This window comes from Aulonocara stuartgranti, assembly GCF_965226115.1.
Source record: "Aulonocara stuartgranti genome assembly, chromosome: 7".
NCBI lineage: Eukaryota > Metazoa > Chordata > Actinopteri > Cichliformes > Cichlidae > Aulonocara > Aulonocara stuartgranti.
This window is the reverse complement of record NC_138945.1, coordinates 66,436,522-66,459,648: the sequence shown is the minus strand read 5'-3', so window position 1 is coordinate 66,459,648 and position 23,127 is coordinate 66,436,522. Positions and strand designations below refer to the sequence as shown.

General features: G+C 42.1%; 1 protein-coding gene across 4 annotated transcripts in view; it reads right to left on the bottom strand.

The window, feature by feature from the left end:
* LOC309711248 (protein arginine N-methyltransferase 8-B) overlaps positions 1–23,127 on the bottom strand; it is a 206,582-nt gene that overhangs the window by 176,951 nt on the left and 6,504 nt on the right. For 2 of the 4 annotated variants that reach the window (XR_014277917.1, XM_082541426.1), the window contains exons 1-3: positions 7,040–7,580; positions 2,678–2,923; positions 1,405–1,560 (exon numbers count right to left, since the gene is read on the bottom strand). Coding sequence is in view for 3 of the 4 variants with exons in the window: in XM_082541426.1 (XP_082397552.1) it covers positions 1,405–1,560; positions 2,678–2,923; positions 7,040–7,108 (471 nt within the window). In the remaining variant the exon portion in view is untranslated. Of the gene's footprint in view, positions 1–1,404; positions 1,561–2,677; positions 2,924–7,039; positions 7,581–11,622; positions 11,694–23,127 lie in introns of those variants that run through there. The other 2 variants (XM_082541427.1, XM_082541428.1) reach the window with 2 other exon arrangements.

Below are 23,127 nucleotides of genomic sequence, written 5' to 3'. Positions count from 1 at the left end.
ATTCTTATATAGCGCTACTCTACTCTCACTTGAGAACAAAACCCAGAGAGACTTTAACTCCTGAATTTGAGATAGAATCTCATCCCTGACCTAAAGTGGACAATCTTGTCTTTTCTAACTGGGAAGCAGAGCCTCGGGCTTGATGGTGCCAAAGCCAAAGGCTTCAATGGGACACCACTCAGTGAAGCCACCAGTACTTTGCTATCTGCAAAAGCAAAGATGTGATACTGAGACCACTGAACTGGACACCCTCCACCTCCGAGAAAGTCTGTACATAAAAGTTGTGAACAGAATCAAAGGGCATCTCACTGCTCATTCAGTGTTACTAATGAGTAGATTTATCACACATAAAAGTGAGCTTGAGGAACTGAAGTATATGAAAAAGAATAATCCAGAATACGACCCTCCTCTGCTAACTGAGGACAGCAGCCAAAAGAACGAAGGAATCCAGCCGGCAGCAGGCAGGAAATTCAAAAGGGAGTGAATAGTGTGCTAATAGATTAGTACAAGTCTAGTTTGCCTTGACCCTTTATGATTTTGTGGTGCACAGGTCATGCGTAGGTTGGACATGTTACCTAAGGGTCTTGTTGCTACTTGGAATTGTTGAAGGACTACACTAAACACACATACATTGTCATGTACTGTTCTTATTGATAAGGAATGATCGGGGGTATATTCGTCCAGCTCGTGAGCCCGGGCACTCACATCAAACTTCAAAAGCTTTAGGTATGATAAGAAAATCCTGAAACTCCTGTCCCCATTTATGTGGATAAAATCCTGCCAGATGGACCGCAGTAACAAAACTCTGAATCAAATCAGCTAAAGTACTAAAACAGGATGCTAGAGAGAGGGAGACAAAAACTGACTGAGGCAGCAGGAGAGGAAAGGCAAGCAAACACATGACACAAGGCATAGTCACACACACAAACACATAATGTCATTCAGTGGCTCAGAACAAGTCTCTTGGCAATTCCAAGTTAATCATTCCTTCCCTGAAGCACTTCGTCTCGACCCACCATGCAAAAATAAGTTCCACATGGTCATCCCAAGCTAGCAGTGTGTGTGTGTGTGTGTGTGTGTGTGCAGCAGGCATTCTCAGACATGCTCTGACTTGCAATTACTTCTGCCCCAGAGCTCAATAACACTAATAGCTTTCAAATCTCTATGGTTTAGCTGGTCAACCTGCCTGAGAGGTCACACAGTTTTATCACCTGCATGTCAAAAGAAATATTACCCAAGATTAGATGGTTTAAAATGTACTGTATGATCCAACCCACACAGCAGCAGACCTACATATGCACTACATGCTGACAATATAAGCGCCTTGTGAGGCTTGGGCTACATGGAGATCAGATCCTAATTGGTCCACATGTTTGCAGTTTACTGAAGGGAAACACATCTTACCCCATATACATGCTTTGCCCCTGCTTTGGCCGCAAACATAGAAAGGATCCCAGTCCCGCTTCCAACGTCCAGCACTATTTTATCCTTGAAGATGTGCTTGTTGTGGTACATGGAGTTCCTGTAGGTGAGTGTCCTCACTTCATCCTTCAACATTTCCTGGTTTGACATGTGAGAAAAATATAAGAAAGGTCCTGGCAACACGAACTCCTGCAGAAAGCGACAGTTTGTTGTGTGAAATTAAAAACATTGGCTGGACGTCAGTGGTCTGAATAGCTCCGATATCTACAGTGCAGCATTTACAAATAACACACAGCCTTCACCTAATCTTACTCTATTCCCTGTCAGCCCTGTGGTTCTACATTCAAATCCATTGTTGGTGTTTCTGAATAAGCCCTGTGAGCTCGCAGGCTCAGCCTGTCTGCATCTCTTTTCTATCTGTACCTCTTTCACAGTGTGCGTGCATGTGTGAGTGCAAAGAATATTCAGAAATGACTAAAATACACCTGACCTACATTCCACAAATACATAAAAAAAAACATCCTACAGGTCACGCACGCAACATACTCTTTTTATACAGCCTCCAATGCTTCCTGCATCTGTTCTCTAAAATGCAGATGAACTCTGTGAACTCTGAGGAAACCGTGTGGACAAATAGGCATACACAATACACACGTTTAATGTGTTCAAAAGTGGCTCTCTGTTCCTCAAGTTTTCAAAAGTTTCACCACATTTAAAACTGCTCCAGGCAGTTCATCACCATCCTACATCAATTAACAACTGTACATAGAGCTTTGTGGGGCACCTGCAAAAACCTGAGTTTTCCTGGGAAACATTTCTGTCAGGGAACGTTAGGATTTTCTGTCCTTTGAAGGGACTGGCTGATTGTAGCTCCTGCCATGGCCTAAACCATCTATGACATAAAGCTCTCGGTTTAGAGGGCGGAGGGGTTCACTTCAAGAAAAAAAAGAAGTCACACACAATCATCGTTAAACTATCCTGCCCACACACAGGCAAACTGAGGCAAGAACATGTCTAAAAGAGAAAAAGCAAGAAGAGCATATGAAATGATTAAGACAAGGATGATGCATAATCTAATAATTTTCTAAAATTAATTGCAAGTACACAAGGGCATTGCATGCTCTGGTTCTGTGAAATGTGCCGCAGCAATAATGGAAATTAAAATTCCCTGTTTATTAAAAAATGCTTTATTGATCCATAAAGCTGATTGATTAACATATGTGATTTTCATCCACACTGCGATGACAAGGCGTACCTCATGAATGCCAAAGTGAGCATAGGAGTCAAAGTAGTAGTCTCGCGAGGTCATCTCCTCTGGGTTGAGAAACTTGGCCATCTTACCCCTCCCTGGACAGCTAGGGAGGCTGGCGGCGTGGGGCGTGTGCGGTGGAAGAGGAGGCCGAGGCGCATGCTGGATAGAAGGCACAGGCTTGGGTAACGCGGTTGGCTGTGCCGACTGCGATGGAATTATGCGGATGGGCTCTGGTTGCGACTGTGGTTGCTAAAAAACACAGATAAAGAAGAAAAACACCTCTTCAGTGCCGCGGCCTGAGGCGTAAGAAACAAAATAAGTACAGGCTGCAATAAGGTTGTGGTTTGCATTCATAATCAGGGATTTTACACGTAAGCTATTCTCCTTTCCATTTTGTTCCTGCACTCTTAGCTCATGTTCCCAGCACAGAGTTCACAAAGTGCAGAGAGCCCTGTGAGTCTGGAGGATATGCTGATCACTGACATGGAGTCAACAAAAGCCAGAGATGGCAAGAAAGCTCATCTCAGCACAGAAGGTCCACCCGTAATGCCCGGATCACCTATAACGCCTGCTGGGAAGCTCTAACCACGATGTGCATGGAGAAACAGAAACTTCACATCTCAGTATTGAGCCAATAAGCCATTCTGGTGTTTATTCTCATTCCAACTTGGGCGTCTAAAAATAAATATAAACTGGTAATGCCACCAAAAATAGGAGGCATTTTCAGACAACAGTGATAAGAAACAAAGAAGGAAAGGATAGTGAAAGACTGCAAGACATTTTCTCACTCAGTTTCTACATAATATTAACGATATTTTATGAGTGTTTTCTGCCACTGTTATTGCCTCATTCAGTTTGCATTCATTCAGTCGGATCTTCTAGCAATTTCAGTTTAATTCTACAGCTTTAATTTAAGTTTTAATTATGCTTCTGTATCCTGTACATTTGATTTTGGGAAATCTATTTTGATGCCATGTTCAGATTAAGTATTGAGATTACAACAAAACTATCTTGTATGAAGCCCATCTGTATTTACACAAGGTTATTGAAGGTTATTCAGATAACTGTTTCAAGTATTTTTTTTAAATGAGCCCAGCTTGTCATCAGTCCTTTAATTTATTCTTCTAGGAGCTACATACATCGTAAACATCTATACGACTTAATGAGGTGGATAACCTCCCTGGCAGATGAAATTATTCAATTCTCCTTTACAGTGAAAGCAAAGTATAAAAAATAGATTTCTATGTGCTGCACTGGCTTTTCCTTGGTTGAAAGAACTGATTCTTCGGTCCCCTTTTCTCTCTTCTCTCTTTAAAATGGCCATCATACAGTATTTATGTCTCCTGCACCTTTGTCCCGCAGGGCTTAAATGGCACACACTGGAATGTAGTTACCATGAAAATAAAGTAAATAATGGGTCTTGAATCATGAATTCAAAGAGAAGCTGATATGATTCAGTCAAATGTCAGGTTTTCACTACTGAGTCATACGAGAAGCCGTGCTACCTGTCTGTTATTTATTCAAATTCCATTGACTGATGATCCTTTAAGTTCTTCTGTAGTTTTCCCATCAAGGTTTTGAAGTTTTCAATGAAATGTCAGATCAGCTACTGTATGCCTTTTAGGGAGACGTAGTCTGGGTGATTTCCAATAAAACTGGTGAGCTCCTGATTATTTTTGTCACCACACACAAACAAAGGAAGAAAAGATGATCCCATGAGCTATACTTGGCCAATTATAAGAGATTAAGATCCAAAATTTAAGAGTTTAAATCACATGAAACATCTTAAATATTTTGTTAAGAGAATCAAGACTATGGATATTATTATTATTATTATTATTATTATTATTATTATTATTATTATCATTATTATTATTATCATCATTATTATTAAATAGAGTTCTATCTGGTTATAATTGACCAGAAAAGTGACTGAATATCTAAAAAAAAAAGAAAATGTGAGCAGCACTTTCTCTGCAGCACAAGAGTAGCATTGAAAGTCATTACTGTCTCTGCTTAGTGAGGTTCACAGGGTTTTGGATGTTGATAACATACAAGACCACATTCTTAATGAGGAGAGACCAACTGTTGAACTTAATACTTAATCCTCTCAGCTCTGATGTTGATCTGCAGAGGAGACACTAGTTCATTGCAGAGCATTACCATACTGCGTGAAGGATTCATTTTCTGACATGTTACTCATCTGGATCACCGAGGCGACCGGTGGCCTAAAGTTACACTATGGTCAGCTCAGAGCTGCACACCATAGATGCAATTTAAATCTTGAGACCGTGTTAAGAAAAAATTACTAGCAACAGTGAAAAAAGAAAAAGAGCTGACAAACAGCTGGCACCAAGAGAGCACTGAGCAAGTCAATAATTATAAGACAGAGTCGCAGAAGAGGCGATTAAGACTGCCAAGTTTAATACAGAATCTGTGCAATGCAGGGGGAAAGAGTCATTGTGGGACAGATTAACGTGAAGTTAGGGGTACGGTCGGAGGAGAGCAGCTGCAGTGAGTGTAACCGAGATCTCCTGACACAGGAAAGAGAGGGTGAAGCACATCCTTGCCTCTGACCTTCAAAACAAATAAACACATTCAGGGTTCTATTTCAGACTCCTCATCTCTACACTGAGGGGAGACCTGTTATTCGAGAAGGACACACACTTACACATGAGAGGACACCCACAGCCACGTTGTAGCTGTGTGAACGCTGAAGTTTAGCCTGTAAGTTTATGCTGTTGCTTCTAGTCAGTTAGGATAATGGAAAATGGTGATGAACTATTATTTATTCTAATAAATGCACTAAAATTACACTAATTGTAGTAGCTGTATGTTAGTCGGCTGTTCATATTGGTGAAGGCATTTCACTGAAAAAGTCCTCTAACAGGAAAGAGCATACCTTTGGTCTTCTGCCATTATGCCAGAAGGCTCCCAGTTGCCTTTAGGATTGATTTTAAAATCTTATTGCTGGCTTTTAAGGTTTTAAATGGCACTGCACCTTCTTACCTGTCAGAACTCCTTAGTACTTATCGCCCCAGGAGATCTTTGAGGTCAGCCGACCTGATGCTTTTAGATGTTCCCAGGTATAAATTAAAGACAAAGGGAGAGAGGGCGTTTGCTGTGGCTGCACCCAGACTGTGGAACAGTTTACCTCCTCACGTCAGACTCTCCAAAAGCCTAGAAACTTTTAAAACCGCTCTTAAAACTCACCTCTTTTCATTGGCTTTTAGAAAGGTTTAATTTATTTGTTTTATATATTTTTATTTTATTTTTTATCAGCGAGGTGTTATTACGAAATTGTGTTCTATTGTATTTTTATCTGTATTTACTGTACAGCACTTTGGTCAGCCTTGGTTGTTTTTAAACGTGCTCTATAAATAAACTTGACTTGACTTGACTTGACTTCGGGATATCTGATTCCCAAACAGGATACAGCCTCAGTGGCGGGGATATTATTATGAAGTATTTCCTACCATCTGCTCTCAGAGGTCAGAATGTTGATCAGATGTAATGAGTGTGTGCAGGGCTTCTTTCATGAACTTGCTTAGAATGAACTTTTTCTGATTAATAATTACAACAGAGCATCACGGGGTGTGACGCACACATCGCAGGGTGTTTGAATCTGCTAAGTATTACAATCAGCATCCCTCCTGTATCGACCTTTAAATTGTCAATTAGTGTCGATTAGAGTTAGAGTGAGGGGTGGGGGATTTAGTTCAAGTGGCTGAGACATGACATCTTCAGCAACCTACTCTACTTTCTGCAGAACTGCTTCACACCAGAAGTCTGAGCGTTCTCTTTTTCCTCTGCAAGGTGCTGCAGTACCTTGGACAGCTCTAATTCCCATCGCGCGCAGAGTGAAGCAGCTACACACTGTCCTGTTATATCTCACGCTGCTCACAGCATATTCTTTCACACGTAACACCCAGAGCTTCAAATACATTCATATATTTTTTTCAGACTTCATCTCATAGACTCTTGCCGGAGAACGCCTGCGAAGCAGAAGGGATGAGTCGATCCTGCACCTTACCCTGATCATCGTACGGCATCCTAATTTTAGCAGCTACAAAAAACGAGACTTTTCCAAGTGCGTTTGAGGTTGGGAATACTAATTTGAACTGCCCTGCTCTGCACAGACTGCCTGTTTCCTCGGGAGGGTAAACATCCTTGCAAAGAGGGAGACTATCAGTCCGGTCAGTCTCACTCTCTGGACAGTCGGCATCCTATAATTTGTCCGACATGCAACTTCTACTAGAGGTGGAACACGCAGGCTACTGCAAGAGGCATCCAGGACGCCGATAGATTCCAAAAAACTGGACTCTGATCTTTGTCAGGAATATTAAAGCTGTCTCTAACACTTACCTCAGTGTTCTCAGACTCCGCCATTTTTCTCCTGAGGAGCATGCAGCGGGACGAGTGCTTAATTCCCATAAGGGCCAGCAAAAATGTGCACTCAGAAGTAAAAGAGAAAAAACGTGTGCTTGGCGATTATCGGTCCCTTCAGTCCTTTGACATCAGAGAATTCTCATTTACATCCCAAATTGTGCAGTTCTTTAGAAATTCCAGTACTGCTAAAAAACCCAAAACTACATGAGGTCCCAAAAGCATTGCAGCCACTCTCGCCACAGAGTGCGTTGGATTCCATGGTATAAAAGTTTGCAGTCCACCGGTGTGCGTTCCTGGAGAGCGTTAGGGGGAAAGGCATCATTTGGAATTTGGCATCAGCTGAGATAAAAATGCACCATCCTGTCCTATAACGCAGCAGGCGCAGGCAGGAATGCATTAAGACTGCATCACTAACAGCAGAAGATTGTCATGAATGCAAAGATTTAGCGCCAGTTTGATTGATTCCCCTGCCGCAACATTGTTTCTAAAAATAGAACCGCAGCCGCCGCTACCTCGCAGAGTGGAAAGATTTGCCGCCGAGTGCACGCACGGAAATGTGATGACTCTTAAAACGTGCAGGGGGATTTCTTATAAGCACATGGCACCACTCATGCTGTCATCTTTAATGTAACAGAGCTCCCCCAGAATCAAAGTCTATGCTCCAGTTAAATCGTTCCCCATCTGCACAAAGTGCCGAACGCCGCCAGCCCAGACAAAGTTGGAGTTTACCAGCTCTCCGAGCAGAGCGAGGACACCCTGTGCTTGATCTGCGCACACACGCGCGCGCACACACGCAGAGTGCGAGGAAGTGACCACTCCTGTCTCACTGGCCGGAGGGGTAATTTCAGAGCTGGCTGCTGTTTGCACATCTATTACGTGCTTCTTTCCTGCTCACTTCTGAGATGAACCAGGAAAGAAAACAAACCATAAACATCCATCACTTTACACACATATACATACATATTTTCCTTTTCATCTAAATCTGACCTTTACCAGAAATGATGACAGCAGTGTTATAGTTGTAACTTTATAACACCTTTAATTCTTGCTACAGCATTTTTTGATGTGATGACAACATAAACCCAGTGCCTTCAGAGCAATTTAATAATGCAGGCATATGCTACTGTATATCACCTCTGAAGTCTTCTGCTTTTGCTCTAGAGTCTATTTTGAGGAGAGGCCATCCCCCATACCACCCACACCACTGGCCACTTGTTACATTATTCAAGAGGGAGGGAAGGCAGACACTCACCACGCAGTAGGCAGGCAGACACCGATACAGAAAGCTGAGCATTTTCTGCCCACAATGTGTGCTAACACGTCACGGATTTATTTAGACCCTAAGATGATGTTTAGCAGGTGTATATGGTTGCACACAATTTTTAAAAATCCAGCTAAATTACAGTTCCTTTTGTCCTTCTTGAACTTTCATAAGAATCAGCTTTGTTGAAATTTCTTTACTGCTCACGTCACATAGTAATGGAAATATCGCCATATTGAACATTTTAATAACCATCCTGAAGATGGTCAGAAGTAATCAATTGCTAGAACTGTTCATGGTGGCCCGTGGCTAGACAAATCCTAACACTGTTCTCTGTCTACAAACAAAAGCAGAAAGAGAAAATAAATGGAATAACCACCAAATTTGTTACAGTCTGTCAGTTTTCTATGTCAGTATCCTGAAAGCGTGAAGGCAGCTGAGCCTGAAAGGGCTCAGGTTATAACACAGAATAGTGGACAAGTTAAAATTTTGATCTAGCGTTCAGTAAAAAGGTCAAATAAAAAATAATCCATTAAATCTCTGCAAAAATTGATGCATGTGCTAAATTTCATGACTATGTAACAGTTGTTGAGATATTTCGATGTTGGATCTAGACTGATATAGTTCGAGGACTTGATAAACCTATAAATTCTGGGTCCTACGAGGGTCCCAACATGAGTAATTCACCACATAGACCATTGACCGTGCAGTCAGATGTTCTTTGATCTCAGTGTAATTATTCTCACTCTAATACGCTGTACCATTTCTCACAATGGCAGTGGATGACTTGGCTTTCTCACTGGGTCGTGGCTCCTCTCCGCTCTCACGGGATCTGAATTTGAGATGCACTGAAATCACTTCAATTACCTCATTTTCCCTCTCTGATGTGCGTGTAGCCTCTCAGTCATCCAGGTCATGCTAGTCTCTAGTGCTTGAGAAGAAAGCAACCAGACTTCATCAGCCTCCCGCTGATGTATATCTTCTGTTTAGCTGTCATCACGTGGTTGATTGCTGCTGAAAATATGCTCACTTTTCTTCTTCTGATAAAAGAGGAATGGTAATAGCCCGCTGTCTGGAGTTAGAGTAATTGCTCATCCTCTCTTATGGTGTTTAAGAAGCTACCGTAGACATTATTTTAGATGGGGTACTGCAGCCTCGTGAAACTTCATTAGGCAGTAGCACCTCTTGTATGTGAACATGAAATTGCTGAATTGTAGTTACAAACACGCAAAAGTAACAGAAGCAGCAAATGGCTTAACTTGAATGAAAGATATAGGAAGTGTTCGATATTTCTCATTTGTGTACTTTTGTGTTTATAATTCAGCTTTGAGCATCTATTCAGTTCACAGCAGGTCAGATTTAATACATATTAAAAGTGTACTTCATTTACAATCATCTCACTTCGTTTGATTTTGACTTCAATGCCAGTGTTTAGTGTTTCTGTATTTCTTATTGGTCAACAAATATAAATTTGAATATAAACTGAGGGGCTGATAATAAATGATCAGAAGTATTGTGCCAGTTTAAATTTGGAGATTGTAGCAGAGGCTTTGATAGGCAAAAGGAGTACAGACAGACAAAGTTGGATGGATTTCCTCGCGCTTCTTTGTTTCACATTCGTCCATGAAATGCTTTTCTCGTTCCCATTTCCCTGTGATACAAAGATTGATTTGTAGCCTTGATGACGACATTAAATTTGACAGATTAAAATGATAAGATGTGGAGTTTTGATAAACACAAAGAATAAAAGCACAGGTTGGTATCATTTTCATGAATGGTTGAAATACAATGGCTAATGTCTTCATTTCATGCCAGATTTTCAGTCACATTTCTGACTTGCTGCTTGAATATCTGCTATTCATGTTTTATGAAAACACGCTATAGTGTCCATGTAATGTTTATAAACCTCCTTTCACCAATTGAGATGGATGACATGCATCCCACATGTTGATTTTTGCAGTAAATAAATTTTTCTCCCATGTAACGACGGAGGAGTGTGCATATCTAGCCTGGCAGTCAGACCCTTTATTTTTTCTATGATAAAGGAAACATTGTTATCACGACTTAAACACGGCCTCTCGACGCTACTTTGCAGGAAGACAAGTATCCACTTGTACGATGTTGTATTGCTGTCAGCTGATCTGCTGGTTAATGTCACTCTGTATTTCTCTCACAGCGTGAGTAACAAAGGCCAGTCAGATCTTTAGTCACAGTTTACACCCACAGCTTACTGCAGCAGCTCCAATGCAAGAAAAACGTCATCTTATTTAGTGATATTTTGTAAAACACTATTCATTGAAGCGAGTGTTACATTTCACTCACAGCAGCTCTTTGGAGGATTTTCTTCAACTCTGATTCTCAACATCGCTCGTTTGAAGTTCTGAGATATTTGTTCGAAGCCTTTTCTAATGTCATCTGCTGAGGGGAGATATGCCATTCCCTTCTTTCATCAACTGCTCCTTCAGTGACGGTGGTACTTTATATGTAAACCAGTTATATTTATTCCACCTTGGCTTTCTTCCTGCATGAAGCTGATTTCATTTGATTTGGGATTTAAACAATTCACTGAATGCTAACTAACTGTTGAACAGGGTATTTTCTAATACACAAGGGTTTCTTTCAACATCTGCTTATACAGTAATGTGCAGAAGTCTTGAGCTATCTCTCATTTCACTATAGTTGGCTTCCAAGGAGCTCTTACATGTTCTTCAGCGATAGCTCTCCAGGTTTTCCAGAGATCTTTCAAAGCTTTCCTTTTGACATTGGCGGTGATTTCACTCATTTCCAGTTTGCTCAAATAATTTTTGTTTTGTTTTGTTTTTGTTAAGTATAAAACATGAAAAAGGCTCAACAACAGGTGTTGTGCTTTTACATAAGAAACAAGTTAGCAAGGAACCAATTTTAAATGATATATTTTAGCACTTTGTTACTTGCAGCCTATCACAAAAAAAGATTTATTCTAATTTCTTTAGCTGAATCTACAAAATGCCAAAGATAACAGTTTTACAGGTATAAAATGTTTCTGTAGTCGAGTCGAGTTTTTGTATAGCACGTTTAAAAGACATCAAGTGTCAGCCTGAACAGATGGACAATGTACTCAAAATACAAGGAAGAATTCAAATAAATAAGATAAAAAGATTACAAGAAATCCATGTATATGTGCATACACTTATATACAAATGCCTATACAAGTACACACACACACAGGTATGCACATGGACATGAATACATATATACATATACAAATGCATACATCATTCAATAAGATAAAAAACAAAAGAACTAAGACAGAACAGACCCGTCTGTGAAAGCCTGTGAGTGTAGGAAGGTCTTCAAGTTCAGTCTGAAGATTTCCAAAGAGGACTTTATAAAAGAGGGAAGACTGTTCCAGAGTCTTGGAGCAGCGACGGAGAAAGCCCAGTCACATTTAGATTTTAAGTGGGAGCGTGGGACCAGTAAGAGCATCTGACTGGAGGAATGCAGTTGGAGCGGGTAAGTGCAGGAGATCTGAAATGTAACCTGGAGCCAACCCATGGAGAGCTTTAAAAATGAACAATATAAGCTTGAAACTCTGTATAAAACTTGCTGCCCATGTAAAGATACGAGTAATACTCTCTCTTTTTATCGACCTTGAATAACGAGAGCTCAGACAGAGAGGAAGAATAAAGGTGATCGTAACAAATACAAGCTTGTTAAAATACTACGATTTGTGTTTGTTTATATACTGTATTTAAATCTATGTTTGCACACATTTCAGTAAGTTACTGCAGCTATTTCCCATCTTGCAGGCAAACTATAAAGCCTTCACAGGGTTCAAGGCACTGGTACAGGACTCCCAATAAGTGGTGATTTTTAACCGAGCACTGGAGTAAAAAGTGTAGTTGTACTTTCATTATCAGACGTTAATATTAACAGTTTTGTGATGCAGCTCATGACCTATCCAAAGGGCTAAGTGTAGGCACTAAACCCATTCATATAAACACATATCATAATTTGGTCAAATAAACAAATAGATAGAGACATTTTTAGAAAAAGAAACTCAACTCTGCATGTTCAAATATTGCATTTACCCAGTGCATTTAAATATGATGCTTTTCAAAGATCCGTTCAGTACTAGTTGTCACTATTGCTGTGACCTGGTGCAACAGGGCACAGACACCAAAGGATACCTTGTGTGTGTGAATTGCAGCAGGTAAGTCTATAACCAATGAGAATGGGAACTCCCTGCTTGGAAACACTTTGTCCTCCTTTTGCACATATTGTACAGGGAGTGGTTTGAATTTGGACTAAGCTCAAAAACACAGCAACGTACTGTTTTCTGCCACTTCAGATTACAATGATGAGATTTACATTAACCCTAATTGCCAGATGCTTATCCTAATGCTTAAAGTAACTGTAACCATGTCTACTCATCCTCAGTTACTTTAAATGGTTTTGGTGTTTGTCCCCATAATATGCAAAAACATAGATGTATGTCTTTAGAAGCAAACACAAAAATGCACACATGTCCAGTATACACTGTGCAGTACAAGTCAGACAGTTGACAGTCAGGCATGTAAACCCAGGACCTCATTACTGCCACTCATCAGTGTTGTTGTTTCTGATCAACTCTTTTGTTGATAGCTTTCTTCCACTGTTCATCATTCTCTCCCGCGAGACTGGCATACTCACGCCATACCCGCTTTCGTCCACAAACACTGATAAGACACAAAGCACCCACAGACCTGATAACGTATTATTAAAATTTTCTTTGAAGGCCCTCGATATGTGTTGTCAATTCTTGCAGCGGTAGAACAAATACTGTAGTGTTAATCCTCTAAGATGCAAAATATCCACACATTGCAGATTAGCGTTCTCAGTCGTTTTTTGTCCTGCGATGATTGCACCTCAGTGTTGTGAAATGAGGCTGAAGATGAGGATGGATGTAGCCATCATTCATGCCTACTGCATCACAGTGAATGGCTAAATGACTGACATATGACAGGCAGACTGGGAACCTTATTAAGCTTTTACTGTGTGCTGTTGTGAAATGTTGTGTTGACTGGATTTCATTGCTTTTAGCTGCTTTCTTAAAACCCTGTGGTCATAGATTTGTGGCACCTCACTAAGACCAAAAAAGTGGACCACATCAGTCCAGCTCTGAGGTCCTTACACTGGCTGCCTGTCCGTCAGAGGATAGACTTTAAAGTTCTGATGCTGGCCTATAAAGCTCTGAATGGTTTAGGACCAAAATACATCAGTGACCTCCTGACCCAGTATGAACCATCCAGATCCCTCAGGTCATCTGGATCCGGTCTTTTATCAGTTCCCAGAGTCAGAACCAGACACGGAGAAGCTGCATTCAGCTTTTATGCTCCTTATATCTGGAACAAACTCCCAGAAAGCCTCAGATCAGCTGAAACACTCAGTTTATTTAAATCCAGGTTGAAGACTCACCTATTCTCAGCTGCATTTGAATAAAGCACCAAATCCACACTTTAAGCTTCAATTTCAAAACTTACATTTAACTACTGATTTTATCTACTGTTCTGATTTTATCTGTTTTGATTTTATATACTGTTGTTTGTTTGTTTGTTTGTTTGTTTGTTAATTAGTTAGTTAGTTTATTTGCTTGTTTTATTCAGTTTTAAATCATGCTTTTTATTTGTTCTTGTTTCTAATGTCTCTGTAAAGCACTTTGAATCACCTTGTTGTTGAATTGTGCTATACAAATAAACTTGCCTTGCCTTGCCTTGCCTTGCACCGACAGTTGTTCCCCTCAGATGATGAAATATGTTTACTCTGACATTAAGGAGAGTCGTGGTGATCCTGGAGGTTTATCGCCAACAATGGAGCCATTTGTTTTGGTGCATGTTGGTGTAAAGCAATAAACAAGAAGCTGGAAACCATAATTATGGTCTGAACTCTACAGACAGTTAAGGACTTCACACCATTGCTACCAAAAGCATCTTTAAAAACAATCTATACAAAATTGTATGGTTTCCACTTTTGCACCTCTCCGTCAAGTCTAATGAAATTTGACCTCCTAGTTTATGCAAAGCCCTGCTGACATACAGACAGACAAACAAGCAAGCAAATAGCAATGAAATAATAGCATCCTCTGAGACTCCAACTCCCAGACAGAGGTAATAAAGACAAGTATTATTATTATACCTTGATGGAAATTTGATGTTTCAAGTGAACCTTCTGATTAACTCTCACACACAAGCCTAACAAGACAGGGATCAAATCAGTGTGGAAAACCTCGATAAAGTGATAACCACATCAATCATTCCATGCAGAAATGACTGACCATTGCTCGAGGCACAGTGAGCATAAGCTGCATGCTGGTGTATTTTTATATTCCACTGAGAGAAAGCTGGGCTAATTATGTGTATCATACGTCTGCAGACTTTTTGCTCACATAAGACGTGCTGTTTAAAAGATAAAGCTTTGTGTTTCCAACTCATTATCGGCTGCTCCGCGGAGCAGTGTGCTGGAAAGGTCTGCATTGGAAATGGATCAAACAGACCTAACTGAATTAATTGACTGTTGCATTTTTATTTTATTTTTTCATTTTGATGAGGCAAGGTGGTAGACTGTACTTATTAGATTCACATACAAGCAACAGGAAAACTTCTAAGGTCTAAGTATGGGCTCAGTTCTTCCTCATGCTGACTTCCAAAGACCAAGTCTGTGATGAAGAAAATACTTAGCTTGCTGCTTCAAAACATCACAAGCCAATGCTGGCTCTTTTATAAATAGCCCCAGCCCCAAGTCTAGCCCGTACTTTAGCCACATCACACAAGAGAAGTCGAGTTTAAGCCAGTGACTAATTTTCAGGTTTAATGTTATTTTCGGAGCCTTTCTCTATGCTATTGTTATGAGTGGTTTTGGTGTAGAAAGTTTGCAGAAAGAGAAATAAATAATTTGTAATACATCCCAAAAGGTTGATTCTGTTCATCTGGCCATTGATCAGAGGTTGTCGATCAATGTTCATGACAATTTTCATATTAATGATCAAGGAACTGACCCCCCAGCCCACTGCTCATTCAGTGGGCTAATTTCAGTCATTGTGCAAATGTCCTGTTTATAAGGTTGGGGAAACCTGCAGCTGAGACTGAAGAAGTCACCTGGATGATGACGAAACGTTTCTCCCACTGAAAACATCCAGATAAACAAAATCAACATTTTGGGATTAATTCACCTGGATGATTGAGCGTGCAGTAAGATATTTGCAATATATAATAAACAGCCTCTAACAGCCTTTAGTTTAGTTACTGTTCTTACTGTGTTTGAGCAGCTGTGACCACATAATTTCCTCTGGGATGAATAAAGTATTCTGATTCTGATTACAGCCACGTAGGAGGGCATTCGGGGCTCGACCTGCATTGACTTAAAGCTGTTTGGTGATGGGCCAATATTTATTTATAAGTTTAGCAACTTCAGGGTCTGAAGGTGTGAAAGACTTTATGTATGGATACACCAGATTCATACAGCATCTTCCAGTTCAAGTCATTTCATTCTAAAATTTATTATTTTGTGGGGTTTATCAATTCAATTCAATCATATTTATACAGCACCAAATCACAACAACAGTTGCCTCAAGGCGCTTTATATTGTAATGTAGACCCTACAATAATACCAATAATGCATACAGAGAAAAACCCAACAGTCATATGACCCCCTATGAGCAAGCACTTTGGCGACAGTGGGAAGGAAAAACTCCCTTTTAACAGGAAGAAACCTCTGGCAGAACCAGGCTCAGGGAGGGGCGGGGCCATCTGCTGTGATTGGTTGGGGTGAGAGAAGGAAGACAGGATAAAGACAGGCTGTGGAAGAGATTAATAACAGGTATGATTCAGTGCAGAGAGGTCTATTAACACATAGTGAGTAATGCATCATGGGAGTCCCCCAGCAGCCTACACCTATTGCAGCATAAGTAAGGGAGGATTCAGGGTCACCTGATCCAGCCCTTACTATATGCTTAATTTAAAAAAAGGAAAGTTTGAAGCCTAATCTTAAAAGTAGAGATAGTGTCTGTCTCCTGAATTCAAACTGGAAGCTGGTTCCATAGAAGAGGGGCCTGAAAACTGAAGACTGCCTCCAATTCTACTCTTAAATATTCTATTTATTTGTTTGTGTGTTTATGATAATATTTACCTTAAAAGTCGCAGTTTTAGCACCCAGACAAACTGAAAAGAGAGTTAAAATAGAATACAACATAGTTTGCACTAAGCTAAACTGAGTGGGGGAAATAGAGATGATCTAACATTATCATTTGACATCTAATTGTTGCCAGGCAACAGAGGGTTAATTGTTTGTGATTTATGCTCTCTTTCCTTCTAACTCCCGTTTTTCTCTCTCGCGCAAGTTTCTGCAGTTGCAACACTTGCTAGGGAGATGATCCATATTTAATGACCCAAACAGTAGATGCATGAAAATGGGCCACTGTAGATCCCAACAATGGGCCCGATGCCTCCCTATAATGCTGTGCAGATATTTTAGGACGTCAGCTGACTTTTTTACTGCATGCACATCTGTTACCCAATGGGGCAACTATTGTGAGGTTTTAGCTGAGGTGAGGTTTTAACATTTCAACAGTTCGATGACAAAACATATTTCCCGGAAATCATTTTTAATGTTCATTTAAGTTTGTCTGCCCACAGTTTCCCATGTTAACTGGCAGCATTCCTACATCATGTTCACATAGGGCTTTGTCTTTGTTCCCGAGCACATGCAACGATTTCCATGACAGGAGTTTTAAAGACAGTGCTGCCTGAGGGCCTGACTATTATGGGCATCCAGCATGGATTTTTAGCCCTGTCCCTCATGCACATAGCTTTCTCCCTTCACAGAATTATGTTGAGGAACATTATTATGAAATTACTCCACAATTTGTAGATGCATTTTTTTTTTACAGATTGGTGTCAACCTCTGCTGAGCTTTCCATCGGAGAAATTCTGTCTTTCTGTCTTATTGCTCTTTTTATATCCACTCGTGTTACGAACTTGTTCCCACTTAACCTAATTTGTCATAAAATCTTTCCTCCAGCTGTTCCATTTTAGTACTACTTACTTTTCCAGCCTTTTGTTGTTGCCACTGAATTCAAAACGAGCTGATATTTTTCGTGAAATACTCAAGTTTAAATATCAGCGATTAACCACACTGTCAGTGCAAATAAAATTTAAACTAAAAGTGAAGTTTACTTTAGTTCAGATTGTTTGTTTTTTTATTTTACTTCTTACGAACTATGAAAATCTTCTGTCATTAGCTTTATCACCACTGATCTCTGAGCCTCTGAGCCTCATCGAGCAAAGAAAAACTGTAGTGAAACAGGTTAAAGCAGAGAGCAAGTTTTTGGAATGATACATAACAATACTTCAAACCTATATGAAAGGATAAACCTCTGCTGCACCCTCATGCTTCATGGATAAATTCTGCTTCTTATCTTCTAAATTTTGTCTTGGCCACATCTTGCATATCATAGTTTAGGGGAAAAAAAACTTTCCATTTATGTTGCATGTTTTACTTTTTTCTTCTAGCACGATAAGTATTGTAATTGCCACAATCAGTGTCAGTTTTGACTCAATATAATAATAATGGATTGCATTTATATATATATATGTACAATTCCACTATTCATTCACTCTCACATTCACACACTGGTGGAGGCCACAGCTGCCCTGGGGCAGACTGACAGAAGCAAGGCTGCCATATCGCTCCATCGGCCCCTCTGTTGGACTTTTAAGTTTCAGGTGAGACTGGCACCATTTATTTGGTCACGTGTGCATCTATGCAGTAAAATGTGCATAAATCCTTCCAAACCCCAAAGCCAGGCTGTGAAACACATTTCTCCTGTTCATCAGAGCCTGAAGCAGCAGCAGGCGCTCGCCATGTCTGCTACAACTCTTAGCTGCTGCTGTGATGTAAACCTTGGTGTTATGTCCCCAGGCTTAACATGCAGCAACCTAAACATTTAGAAAAGCAGTACGGGTTACATCAGCCTGTAAGTCAGTGTATATAACACAACCGTCTGCCTTAAACTGTAGTTTACAATAAACACCCAAATCGCTGAGTTTCACCTTTTGGTGTGCTTTCTCCTACAAAAGAGCTAAAATAATCAACATTCATTTAAACCGTGATTATCACACACAGTCAGTATGGTGTAAAACCTGCAACAACGTATATGAACATCCATCAGTCTCTAAGAACCAGTTGGCCCTACTTGGTATGCAGGAGCAAGGAGGGCTATAAAACGGCTCATTGCAGGTGACATCCTCCTGAGGGCTTCTGCCAATATAAAGACTGAAAACTAATTCATTCTGGAGCACCAATTCATATTCATTACTCTCACACATCTGCAAAACATGACAGATTGATTGAGGCTGCCTGAAAACGCAGATCCAAACTGTTTCTCAGTTAGCTAGCTTTCCATCAGCAATTCTGCTTTCCTGTGTGACTTGATTAATTATTGCTGGAGTCTTGGGAGCAAAGCACCAACTGCAGAGGGCCTGGATAGAAAATGAAGAAGATGAAGATCAGAGAGAGTGGTTCCCTCTCAAAGTGGAGTCATATTATAAAATGTAAGACTATTTTAAAGGAAAACGTCAAAGAGGAAGAAGGACATCTGCAGGCGGTGGAAGAACAAGTCTTTCTAATTCCCAACTTTGCTAATATAGCAACAGACCAAGAGCTACATTTCAAACATGTTTAACACAAAATGTTCACGTGGCAGCGTGCTCGGTACTTGCTCAGATTTGAAGTTTAATTTTTCGCCGTAGAAAGAAGTTTTCTTCCCATGTAGAGTGTACTGTGATGCTAATGTAAGCTAATGTAAGGTGAGTACTTCCAAGCTTTAAGTGATGCATGGTCGCATTCACTCCCGCGCTCCATATTATCCGTTGTTGAGCTGCACACGGATGTTGCACGCGCTTACGTCATTGTCGTGAGACGCTCTCACAAACAAAATGACGGTTTAGTAACGCAGCGTGCTTAAGGGAAAGTAATCTAATTACTTTTTTGCAATAGTAATCCCTTACCTTATTCGTTACTTGAAAAAAGTAATCGGATTACAGTAACGCGTTACTGCCCATCTCTGGTGATAATTAATGACAAATATAAAAGTGTTATTTTTTTTTTTTTTTTTTTTTTTTTTTTTTTTTAAATGACATCAGAAACAGCAGTATGCGACATTACGTGATGGCAGAGCTTCAGTTCATCCTTTGTCATTTTTTTTTTTTTTTTTTTTTAATAAATAGGACAGGGGGAATGAATGAGAGAAAGAAAGAAAACCAAAGGGGAGAAGAGACGGTGAGAAGGGGGGGGAAGAGAGAGAAAAAAAAAAAGAACTCCTGGGTCACCTGTATGGAGAAAAAAAAAAAACAAACAAAAAAAAACAAACAGAGGAGACAGCAAACAACAAAGAGCAACATAATAATAGAGAAAACAAAGCACCATCACAATAAACTAGCTAGTCATAGATATCAATATTTACTAAATAATAAACGATATTGTGCAGCACGCAAGATAGACAGCGCACAGTGTGCTTTGAGGCAGCAGCCAAGAAAGCTTTAGTCCGCGTCTGTGAATACCCATGTGTGCATACCTGTGTGGATCAGCATGCTTGCATTCCAAAGGTTTCTCCATGTAATGATCTGCTAGGGAGTGTGGGGGGGCCACAGCCCCGTCCTCCAGGGTGTGAAGCGGGTATGGAGGAGATCAAAACTCCAGACATCCAGAGGCCCCCAGAACACAAGAGACCATGGAAGACCAACAGAGGGGCAGCCGCGCCACTGTCCCAGTAAGAGCTGAGGAGAGTCCCAGATGAGGGCTCGCCCAGCAGCCGCGGAGCAGAAGTCAGGGGGAGTTGCAGTGACGCGCCCGTGAGCTCCGCCGGCCCCCAGCTGTGCCTGAGTGACCGAGCCCCAGGCCGAGAGGCCGGGGGCACCCCACCTCCAAAGGGGCCCGAGCGAGCCCCAGGTCCCAGGCCCCGACAAGCGGCCGCCAAGGAGTGAGCCGGTGTGTACCCGGACGCCCACCCCCAGACACAAAGAACCACCAACACACCGACACCTGAGGGAGTCCGCCACCGGCAGGGGAAGTGGTGGTGGGTGGAGATAGGCCTCCAAACCTTGGAGGGCCTGAGGTGTCCCCAGAGAGGTGGCGTCTGATACCCAACCTGACATATAGACACAGACATACAGGCACACACAGACACAAACATCCATTCCCACCCTCATGCTCTCATATGCACTCACTCCACACTCAACCAACGTGGAGACAGACATAAAGAGACGCTGTACACACAATCACACTCCCCAAGCGTACTCTACAAACCGGGTCTAGGTACCCTTGCCCCTGGAGGGGGGAATTGCACCCAGACCCAGGTGGTGTTACCCTTTTCCCTGCGGTGGGGAGAGGCAGACCACCCCGACTCCGCAGCAGCAGGGAGGCCCCACACCCCAGACCGCAGTCGGACGGCCAACTCCTCCTACTAGCCCTCCCGCTCCAGCAGGCCGCAGAGAATGGGGGTGGGAGAAGACTCCAAACCTCCCTCCACCCGCTCATTGTAGTGTTGATGCATATGTGTTCTAAGGTGCATTTAAAACCCAGGAGGGCATGGAGCTACCTGCCAAGGAGCAGCAGGTAAGCGGGGTAGCGGTCACGTCCGGTTGGGGGCTCTGTTGGCTCTCAGGTGACTGTCTCCTCGCGGCTGCGTGCAGCGGGGCTAGGGGAGGGTCTGTGCTGACGGACGTGGGTTACTGACCTGGCAACCTGGCTGCCCCTGGGTGGGTCCGGGATGGGCGTGAGGTTCTGGGGGCGCTCCGTCTCTGGGCTGGGGCCCGGGCCGGGCCTCGGGGGCTTGGGTCCTGGTTGGTGTGTTGCCGGGGTTGTGGGCGGGTGGGTGCATGGGGGCCCGGCCCTGGAGCAGGGTGCCGCCGGTGCGTCGAGCCGCCTGGGGGGCTCTTCAACTGGTGGGGGGGATGGTCACATCTTGCAGGAGCTTTCTTCTCTTCAGGAACTCTCTGCAGGAGGGGGAGATACAGGAGAGGTGGAGGAAGATCTCAGCCTGGGCGTTTACCGTCTTATGTAGTCTGGAAGATGTGTGGATGGTGGGGTGGGTGCAGTTTTCTCTGTGGTGGGGTTGGGTGGACTGTCCAGGGCTCTGTGGAGCCGGAGGGCGCTACTGCACTGGGCCCCGGTCTGATGGGCCTGGGCCCCCCTTCCCTGGCGGGTCGCGAAGGGTGGGAGTGCCTACTGGGGTCAGCGGGGGAGCTGGCCCCAGGGAGGGGTTACCTGCCCCTCCCTTCCTTCCAGCTGCCTCCCTCTTCCCGCTCCTCCACAACCACCCACACATGCAGGGCCTTGGAGTGGGGGTATGTCACCAGGGTGCAGAGGAGGCTACCCCCCCCCCGTCCCCTTCTGGCTGCCTCTGCCTCAATTTTATCCCACAACTTAGACATTCACATTATTCACACTCTCATTACACATACATATAGGATCTTGGGGGTGGGCACAATCACGGAGTCCAAATTACCATCAGGGTGTATACCTCACCCCTGACGTCGTTGCCCACCTCTCAATTTTAAATACACTTAGTCATTGAGGGCTAGCAGGAGGGATTATGTTATTTTATAAACTTTCCAAATCTGGAGCCTCTGACGGGAGTGGTAATAAAGCCTGGTGAGAGTTAGAACTACTGGTGCGTGTACTGATTGATGCGCTTCTCCCCGTAGAAGAAGTGACGATGAGGGCTGTATATCAGGGCCCAGGTGTGGCGCAGCAAGATAAGAGCTAACTGGCTGCTATCTGCATGACTTTGATGACTACAGATGACAGAGGGTGATGGAAAGCATTATGGATTTGACATTCAGATCAGGGAGATCAGAAGAGCAGACGCCCGGCCTCGGAGGGCATTGACGAAAGCTGTCTGCAGTCCTTCTGTATTCCCGAGTCCTGTGTTTGCATAACAAGGTTTGGGATTTGCTTCTGTCATTTCATCGAGTTCTCCTTGATTTAAGCCTCAATGACTATAACACACAGACTGTTAATATTGGTGCTGATTGATGATTCATAATTTGATCGTAAAGGCTCATATTTGTTTGAATTCAGATGAAAGTTTGATACTAAATATGTGCATGTTATCTATTTTGAGCATTTTACCTCGGGATATTTGTATTGATATTGTCGCCGAGTTTTATCTTTTTCTCCTTTGCAGCGGACAGCGTGCGATCTCAGGGTTTACCTGACAGCGGATCATTTATCTTGCAGGATCAGAATGCCACTCCTTGGCTCTTAAATCTGATTCTGGCACCATGAACTTCAGTGATAAGGCCACGTTGCTTGCACATAACTGTTCTCATAAAAGAACAGTGCACCCTGTGAAGCAGTGGCCACCTGACCTGAACTGGCTAAAAATAAGTTGATATTTTCTTCTGTGGTGACAGTTAGAGCTTCTCTGCCCCTCCTACTAAGATGCATTTATCTATGAATTTAAAGGTTAAAGTATGACTTTTCCACTGAACTGCAGAATCAAACTGTAGCCAACTTCAGTCTCGGCTTCGTTGTGTTATTAAAATCATGATCACAAAAATGATGACCCTGCAAAAGTTCTGACAAATGTATCATATTTTAAGTGTGATATGTCAGATGCTATATACAATACAGTCATTCAATTGGATTGGATTAGTCTATGAGGAATTTAATCACTAAGTCCAGCAAGCAAAGTATAATTTCCATTATACAAGACAAACACCCACTCAGAAAAGTTCCATTGATTACTCTAGTAGGTAAAAAAGAAAGAAAAAGACGACTGCTCATG